Raw genomic sequence first — 9982 nt, 5'->3', positions numbered from 1 at the left:
CTATCTATCTATCTATCTATCTATCTATCTATCTATCTATGTCTGTCTGTCTGTCTAAGTAAAGAACAGTAAGTGTTGCTCTTTTAGATTATCAATGAATCGAAGTTTGACCGACTAAAGGATAGAAATCACGCAGTGGGTGTAAATGAGCTACTTGGCTGTTTGATATTTCATTTCATTTAATTTCATTTCATTTCATCGTGTTTGGCCGGACTTTTGGCAACGTGGTCAACCTGCTGTGGCTTTAAGGGGGCAGCGCGCGCCGCCGCGCATGACTTTGCTTACATTGCAGCCCCGGGGTGTGGCGTACACTAAATATCCCAAAACACTTCCTGGTTTAACCAGATGTGTTGAAGCATTTTCACGCGTCATGTCAGCCGCTGAGTGGAAGAAGCGGTGCGAGGCTGAGTGGGGTCTACACGGAGCTCCGATGCCGGACGGCGTGGACTGGAAGTCCGTGTATGAAGCCAAACCGCTGGGAAGGAACCTGCTGAAGAACCCTGCGCCCCTCGGTACTACTTCTGCTACTTTTCTCTCATGTTTCTGGTCAGTGGTGATTTAGGGAAAGCTTTGCACTCCTTGCAGCTGATCTGGAAACAGTTCGACTTACTGAGACTTGAGTTCTGGTGTCACAGTTTAGTAATCTATTCATAACTAACATAACATGTTAAACATTATTTATTTATTCATCTATTTATTGATTTAAAGTCATCAAGTTCTCACAAACTTTCAATGTTTTAATTCAGTTAGCTTTTATAAACAAATACTCCTAAACTACTTCTTTTTTCTTTAGTTTCAGCACTTATGAAAACTTTTTCTGATCAGTTTTTCCCCCCAACCATGAGTGAAAATGAGCCAGTTAACTACTTCAAAACATCAGGATTGCCTTTGCGCAAACAGACCACAGAGTGTGTAAAACTGCCAAAAGGAGAAGTGTAAGAAGAAAACACACGAGTTGAAAAGTCATTGCCTGCATGTTTGGTTCTTTGGTACTGCTGGAAGTCCGTTCCACCTTTTTCTATCTCAGATTCAGTGGAAATCAATTCTATTTGTACTAAAATATCTAAATAGGCAGCTGAGGTAGAAAAATAATGACATAAAATGTGATTATTATATTAATGTAATTAACCAAAGTTAATTAAACTTTGGTTAATTAACAAAAAGCTTATTAACTTAACAAGCAGAATAATATGCTTGCTACTGGTGGGAGTTCATTGATTTTATGTTTGCAACACCTTTATTTACAGTGTATTAGTAAAAACAACATGTTAAAGAAGCCATGATTGGGATTATGTGAAACAGAAGTTATTTTTTCTGAACTAAAATAACTTTTTATGTTTGTTTCAAAGATTAGAAATCCAAAAGCAGCTTTAACATGGAGTGAGTTCTCATTTAGAGCCGAGGCGTGTCTGTGAAAGATGAGGTGGATAATCCTGACTAATGCTTTAAGTGTGTGTCTGTACACACACACACGCCCAGGGAGTTGGTTTGAAAGATATCTTGCATCACTTTGTGATATTTGTTGTGGGAGTTCAGTTTGTCATGTTCCTGATCTCCCATAGGGCTGAATAAAGATGCTCCTCCACCTGAGCCTGAGCGGCCTGACGTGCCCCCTCGTGGACCTCCACGTTTTCAGCCTGATGGTGAGAAATATCCGTACTACTTCTTTTTTCTACCTGTATGTACATATAGGAGAGCTATTAATTATCTTTTATCCATCATTCATGTGCAGTTTTCCCCCAATGCTGTTGCATTTATCAGCACACAACAGATTAAAGCACGTAACAGCACAACCTGACTTTTATATGATATTCATGCATAAAAGAGGCAGAAATGATCAAATTTAGCAGCAAATTATTTCTCACAGCCTTATTTACAGTTGCAATAATGAGTCCTGGCAAATACCTTTTTGTTTTTTTTACAATAATTCAAGTCAGAAATGTTTGTTATTCTTCCTATTTCCTTATAATTACATTGTAATGTGAGGTTTAGTTCAACAAATGGTTGAACTTTCCTTTAAGGGCTGTTTTTAAATATATTATTATATATATTTGAGTAAATAAGTTGAGTCAGTACTTTTTTCTCAGTCTTTTTCTGTAGAGATTTTTATATTTCTACTTTAGGAAAGGTTATATATAGGCTACTTCTGCAACCTGGAAAAATGTAACTAGTCTATTTTTCTTAAGGTGACTTTACTGGTTGGACTACAAGCACAGAAGTGCTGCCCTATGACACCAGCGGCATCCCAGAAGGAGTTGTGATTTGTTCATTGCCTCAGTATAGGTAGGTGTTACTGTCGATCAGACCAGAATTACATGCATTATATGTGGATGTGCATGTCAGAATTAGACATGACAACAGTAATATTGCACAATCGGTTCTTTTCTCTTTCCTGCTTTCTTGCCCTCAGTTGGTTCACTTTGGAACAGATTGTGGACCTGAAGGCAGAGGGATTGTGGGACAAACTACTGGATGGTTTTCAGCCTGAAATTGTCATTGAAGACTGGTGAGTTAGCTAGCAGCACTGCAAATAAAATCCTACGCTTTGGCTTTTAAACACAAAATGTGTTCATGTTAGTTTGCATCAGTGGTGTGTAGTCAGAGTAGGCAGAAAGAAATAAATGTAATCATTTCATTTTGATAATTAGTTGATATATTTTCAGTTTGTTTTATAATAAATAATCTAATTATAATATTTCAGATGATAATTTCCGATAGCCTGTAGTTTCTATCAATTTGAAACAGATAGCTATGACTCAACAACACCTCCTCCTGGTCAGACAGAGAAGCTGTACAACTCACCCTCGGTCTGTACCAGAGACCCTCACTGTTAATTCAACAAGAGCCGCACTCAGTATACTAAGATAAGAGGAGAGGCCCCCCCACCTTGGGGGGGGGGCAACAATGAAGGTGAAAATCCAACAATGCCTCCAGAATGTGGGCGTTTCTTTTTCATTATATATACGGAGATACCGACGGAGCAGCTCTTTGGTAGAGTTCTGTGCAGCTGAAATCAGCCAAAACTGGCAACTCTGACAGGGTCAGTTAGGGTCGTTACGAAAGCAAAGTTTCTACAAGCTGCCTGCAGCTCTTGTTTGTGGAGAGAACTGCACCGTTGAGGATCATTATGATCATTATGACTTGTTTAGATAGCATTTTCAGAAAGCCAGTGGCTGCTTCACGAGCCGCAAGTCAAGAGTCACAGAGCCGCATGCGGCTCGCGAGGATGAGGAACACTGGTCGTGGCCTTAGGCACAGTCCTGCACAGCCTTTTCCTCTCATATCATATACGTCAAAAGGCACAGATCATTACACTGCCTTTTTATGTTACTGCATTATGCCAATGGTCAGTAAATCAATAAACCAGTGACAAAGTTGGTTCAATTCAATTCAATTCAACTTTATTTATATAGCGTCAAATCACGGCAATGCCATCTCAAGACGCTTTACAGACAGAGGGGAAAACATAATGAAGGCCAATTCATAACAGCCTATATAAGGAAACCAACAGATTGAGTTGAGTCCAACTCAATCTCCCATCCTGAGCAAGCACACTGGCGACAGTGGGAAGGAAAAAAAAAAAAACTCCCTTTTAACAGGAAGGAAACCTCCGGCAGAACCCGGCTCAGGACAGGCAGCCATCTGCCTCTGCTGTGTGGGGGGAAGAGGACAGAAAGACAACAGACAACAGGAACTGCTACTCCCGGCCAGGGAGACCTGCTGAGACAGGAGACATACATGTTAATGATGCAACACTGTTATGGGGGGGGGGGGGGGGGTGGTAAAAGAAAGAGATAAAGAGAAAAAGAAAGAAGCTCAGTGTATCAGGAAATGTCCCTCAGCAGTCTAAACCTATAGCAGCATAACTAAGGGATGCTAACCATCCCTAGCTATAGGACTTATCAAAAAGATAAGTCTTCAGCCTAGTCTTAAAGGTGGGGAGGGTGTCTGCTTCCCTAACACTAACTGGGAGCTTATTCCATAAGAGAGGGGCCTGATAACCAAAGGCTCTGCCTCCTGCTCGGCTCTTTGAGACTCTAGGAACCACAAGTAAGCCTGCAGTCTGCAAACGAAGTACTCTACTTGGTATATAAGGAACAATGAGGTCTTTGATATATAGTGGTGCCTGGTTGTGGAGGGCTTTATATGTAAGGAGAAGGATTTTAAATTCTATTCTAGATTCAACAGGCAGCCAATGAAGAGAGGCTAAAACTGGAGAAATATGATCTCTCATGCTGGTTCTGGTCAGGACTCTGGCTGCAGAATTCTGGATCAGCTGAAGGCTTTTCAGGGCATATTTAGGACAGCCCAGTAATAGAGAGTTACAGTAATCTAGTCTCGAAGTAACAAAAGCGTGAACCAGTTTTTCTGCATCACTCCGAGACAGAATGTCCCTAATTTTGGCTATATTACGTAAATGAAAGAAGGCTGTTTTAGTAACCTGCTTAATATGTGGGCCAAAGGACAGGTCAGGGTCAAATATTACTCCAAGGTTTCTCACTGTAGCACTGGAAGCTAAAGTAATGCCATCCAGGTTCATTACAAAACCGGAAAATTTAGCTCTGAGTTTTTCAGATCCAACGAGAATTACTTCAGTCTTATCTGAGTTTAAGAGGAGAAAATTTCTAGACATCCAAGTCTTTATGTCTATGAGACAATTTTGTAGCCTATTGGGCTGATTTGTTTCATCTGGTTTAAAGGATAAGTATAGTTGAGTATCATCTGCATAACAATGAAAGTTGTGGTTGGCGTGCTCACCGGAAGAATGACCACGCTACAGAGCCAGAAACAATGTTCAGCATCTTTCCTTTGAGGAAAAACATCAACATAAACTACTGGTTGTCATGACATACAAAGTTTAATAATCTGGGGACAGCTATTGGATCATGTAGCTGCTTTGGAAGTTTTTAATGGTATCTTAGGGTGCATTCACATCAGGATACTCTGCCAGTCGTGGGGTGTATCCATTCAGACCGAGATCGCATTCATGTTGCACTTTGGTCAAAAGCGCCAAACCATTAGAACAATATATCCCCCTTCCCACCAGAGAGGATAAGACCAGTGTGAAGAAGAAAACTCTAAACATGGAGACGAAACTATCGCCGTTTTGGGCTTTTTATTGTTTCTTATGCAAGTATACTGCAGAAATACACTGCAACAACAGATGCAGTATGAACACCAGACAAGGCAGAACGCCATCGCTATGTATTTACCCACAATGCAATGCTACGCCAAATGCAGGAAGTGACTTTTTTGTAGTCCGCTTCCTGTATTTTGTCCGCTTGAAATGTGCAGAGACCTGCGCTTGTAGGTGGATCGAGTTTGCTTCTTTGGTTTGAATCAGAATTGATTTGCCACGTCTGATTTGAATCAAAAAGGCTGATGAGAATGTGGCGTTACAATCTTGGCTGTGTTAGATTAAGCAGGCACTTGCCTGCCTACAGCTTTAAATGATCATTTTTGTGTGTCTGGCGCAGTTTGGGACTGTCTGCCTGTCTGCCTAGAGCTCACGGCAAGTGCCTGGTTTGGATTGACCTGTTTTCTGGTTTTCAGATTGTTTTATGTTAATATTGAGAAAATGAGGATTCCTTCCATTTAAACCCAGCAGTCAGAATTATTTAGCTTATAGGAAAGCCAACAGTTTTGACCTGAAAATCCAACATCATGCTTTTTTTTTAACCTGCAGAATTAACCATTTAACTAAAACAAAGCATACTGTTCTCTACTTGTATTGGCTTCAATAGCTAGTCTGGTTAAAATAAAAAAAAATAATAATAATTTAAGCTAATTAGCTTAGCACAACCGCTATATCAACTATAACTAAGGCAGCAGCTAAATTTGACATGCAGATTTTAACCATATTTAGTCAATCAACTTGTAGTGGTTAGGCTATCTAAGAGTAATGCTCATCTTGGCAAATCAAAATCTTGATAAAATAGCTTTTTATTCCAGATAATAAAGGCAGCAGCTACTTCTAATCTTGATGAGGCGATAAATAGCAAAACTCTTATGGACAGCTAATTAGCTTAGCAGTGTAGTACATTAAATTTTGATCTGAGTGTAGTTCTTGTGATTTAGGGTGATTAGGCTACGTAAATAAATATATCAAATGAATAAATTACAGTATTGGACATTTTAACAACTTCTTTCTTGACTTTTTGTCTGTCATTGCTGCTGCATGTCGGTAAAAACAGTGAAAATACCAGAAGACAGACGAGACCTTTGGAATAAATTGATTATCAATAACTAGATACATATGTACAAAACAAGCAAACAAATGTAAATACTTACAGCTATTAGGGGTGTGACAATATGTTTTTGTCCTGATTTTTTGGCTGCTAATTCGATTTACATTGTTATCCTCATGATTCCCCAATATTGATGATTTTTGTAGACTAAAAACAAACAAACAAAAATGTACAAAATTTTTCTTGTCATTTTTCTTGATTTAAATGAGGAAAAAAACACAGTAGCCAGATCATCATTCTGCTGCTATAATGCCCAAGAGGACAAGAAAAAAGATCAATAAAAATGAAAATATTCTGGATTTATTTTATTTTTAAAAAAAAATAAAAAAAAAAACCTTTAAAAAATCAATTTTAAAATTGTAAAGCAAAAAAATTCCAATATTCAATTTTTTTATTCAATTTTCCCACCCCTTACAACTATACATTTTCATATCTCAGATCCTTGTGTAATTATTGTATTATAAAACAAGATGTATGAAACGGGACATTATTTTACTAAATAGAAATAAATCAGTTAGTTGAAAATTAAATGCAATTGAAGTTTCTAAATATATCACAGTTTGCTTTGAAATTACATGAACCTACACATAACACATTGAAGGATATTAAGAAGTAAAAGGTAAATGTATGTGTCATTTTGCCAGGTACGAGGAGAGTCAGATACATGACAACATCTACCAGCTGCATGTGAAGTTACTGGGTTCTGACAAAAGCACGGTGATCTCCGAGCACACCATTAACCCCACTGAGGACCTGAGCAATTACTCTCACAACTGGAAACAGGTGAGTTCCTGAGTCGCCCTGATTGGTAAAATGATCTGATTCCATCCAAACGTTTCACTGCATGCATCTGTGTTGACCTGCAGGTGTCCCATGTGTTCTCTGGCTATGGACCTGGGGTGAGATATGTCCACTTCCAGCACCGACTGAAGAACAATTTCCATAATGACTTCTTCCCGACGTTGTTCACCGGCAGCTCAGTCGTTGTAAGACCAGTCAAAAGCAGCTCATAGACTGAACCTGCAGACAAATATATAAACAGAACATAATAAAAATGCTGGCATACAACCTCAAATCCTCATTTTGTCCTTTTTTTCCCGTGATTGTCATGATTGATTTAAAGATTTAGCTTCTTTTGAATTATTGGGTTTTATAGATAATTGGAGCGCTTTTTGGGGAAAGCCTGGTCTTATTAGGAGAGATGGCATCCATCCCACGTTGGATGGAGCCGCTCTCTTATCTATCAATATGGACTCTTTTATTAGTCAGCTAAATTGACAACTCAGGGTTGGGACCAGGAGGCAGAATTGTAGTCCTACACACTTTTCTGCAGCTTCCCACCTGCCGCCGCCCACCCAAAACCCCATTCCGACTTTATACAACTCCCCAGCAGTAAGAATTAAACAACACAAAAACACTTTTGGGGTTAATCGTGAGAAGCTCATAAAAATAAAAACAATAGATCTGATCAAATCTGAAAATAAGACCATAAAGTGTGGCCTACTGAATTGCAGATTCCTCCCAAATAAGTCTTTATTAGTCAATGACTTGATAGGTGATCACCACATTGATTTATTCTGTCTTACGGAAACCTGGTTACAGCAAGAGGATTATGTTAGTATTAATGAAGCTACGCCAGCTAACTATTTAAACTTTCACATTCCTAGAACTACAGGCAGAGGAGGAGGTGTTGCAGCTATTTTTAAGTCAGAATTTTTAATTAATCCTAAGCACAAAACTAACTATAAATCCTTTGAATTCCTGACATTAAATTTATCTCATCCAAAATGGAATTCAGAGAAACCGCTCCTTTTAGCATTAGTGTATCGCCCACCTGGACCTTACTCCGAGTTTCTGACCGAATTCTCTGATCTCTTGTCTGAGTTAGTGCTGACTACTGATAAGGTCATTGTACTAGGTGATTTTAATATTCATGTTGACGTTGAAAATGATAGTTTAAACATTTCCTTTAGCTCTATTCTAAACTCAATTGGGTTTTCACAAAATGTCAATGGAGCCACTCACTCTCATGGTCACACTCTTGATCTTGTTCTAACATATGGTATTGAGACTGATAAGCTCAAAGTATTTCCTCAAAACCCTGTCTTGTCCGATCACTTCTTGTTAACCTTTGAATTCACTTTATTTGATTACTCACTGACCAAAAATAAATTCTACTATAGTAGATGTTTATCAGACAATAATATTACAAAATTTAAACAATCAATTGAATCAATTTTTTCACATCTACCATGTGTTAGCATGACTGAGAGTCCCCCTTTAAGCCTTACTCCTGCTCAGATTGATCAACATGCTGATACTATAACAGCTTCAATGCGTACAACCTTGGATAATGTTGCCCCCTAAAGAAGAAGAAATTAGGTAAGATTATGAAGGCTCCCTGGTTTAATTCCCAGCTTCGAGCTCTAAAACAGGCATCAAGGCGTTTGGAAAACAGATGGCGTTCATCAGGACTAGAGGAGTCTCACTTAACCTGGAAAGAAAGTTTAAGCGTATACAAAAAAGCCTTACGTATGGCAAGAACACCTTATTATTCATCATTGATAGAGGAAAACAAAAACAACCCTCGGTTTCTTTTCAGCACTGTAGCTAGGCTTACTAGGAGCCGGAGCGCTGTGGAGCCATGTATTCCTTTCTCACTTAGCTGTGATGATTTCATGTATTTTTTCAGGAATAAAATTGACACTATTAGAGATCAAATTCACAATACTCTTCCTTCTACCTATAATGTTGAGCCTGTTGTGGTCTCTGAAGCATCCTTAGAACCAGGATCTGACTTGTGTCTAAATAGTTTCTGTCCTGTCCAACCCTCTGAATTAACTAAAATAATAGCTTCATCTAAACCATCCACCTGTATCTTAGACCCTCTCCCAACGAGCCTCTTTAAGGACATTTTCCCTTTAATTAATACATCACTACTAAGTCTTATCAATATGTCTTTAGTGACAGGATATGTACCACAATCATTTAAAACTGCTGTAATCAAGCCTTTACTTAAAAAGCAATCTCTGGATCCAGAGGTGATAGCAAATTATAGACCTATATCTAACCTCCCGTTTATGTCCAAAATTCTGGAGAAAATAGTTTCAGCTCAGCTACATGCCCACCTGAGCAGAAATAATTTATGCGAGGAGTTTCAGTCAGGATTTAGAGCTCATCATAGTACTGAGACAGCATTGGTGAAAGTTACTAATGACCTTCTTATGGCCTCAGACAAAGGACTTGTGTCCGTACTTATCTTGCTTGATCTTAGTGCTGCATTTGATACAGTCGATCCTAACATTCTGTTACAAAGACTAGAACAGGTGATTGGAATTACAGGTACAGCGTTAAGCTGGTTTAAATCATATTTATCTGATAGACTTCAGTTTGTTCATGTAAATGACAAGTCCTCCTCCCAAACTACAGTAAGTCATGGAGTTCCTCAAGGTTCTGTACTTGGACCAATACTCTTCACGCTATATATGCTCCCTTTAGGCAAAATTATTAGACAGCATGGAATAAACTTTCATTGTTATGCAGATGATACTCAACTATACTTATCCTTTAAACCAGATGAAACAAATCAGCCCAATAGGCTACAAAATTGTCTCATAGACATAAAGACTTGGATGTCTAGAAATTTTCTCCTCTTAAACTCAGATAAGACTGAAGTAATTCTCGTTGGATCTGAAAAACTCAGAGCTAAATTTTCCGGTTTTGTAATGAACCTG

General features: G+C 38.6%; 1 protein-coding gene across 1 annotated transcript; it reads left to right on the top strand.

Moving 5' to 3' along the window:
- Positions 1-299: 299 nt before the first annotated feature.
- Positions 300-7312, top strand: nccrp1 (P1, F-box associated domain containing). Its single transcript, XM_079247208.1, has 6 exons — positions 300-512; positions 1563-1643; positions 2187-2283; positions 2411-2506; positions 6893-7031; positions 7115-7312. Exons 1-6 carry the CDS (start codon positions 371-373, stop codon positions 7259-7261), a joined length of 702 nt encoding a protein of 233 aa, XP_079103334.1. The 5' UTR covers positions 300-370; the 3' UTR covers positions 7262-7312.
- Positions 7313-9982: the final 2670 nt, after the last annotated feature.

This window comes from Telmatherina bonti (assembly GCF_933228915.1).
Source record: "Telmatherina bonti genome assembly, chromosome: 10".
Classification (NCBI taxonomy): Eukaryota; Metazoa; Chordata; class Actinopteri; order Atheriniformes; family Telmatherinidae; genus Telmatherina; species Telmatherina bonti.
Note: the sequence above shows the minus strand (reverse complement) of the source record. Positions and strands in the feature narration are given on the sequence as shown.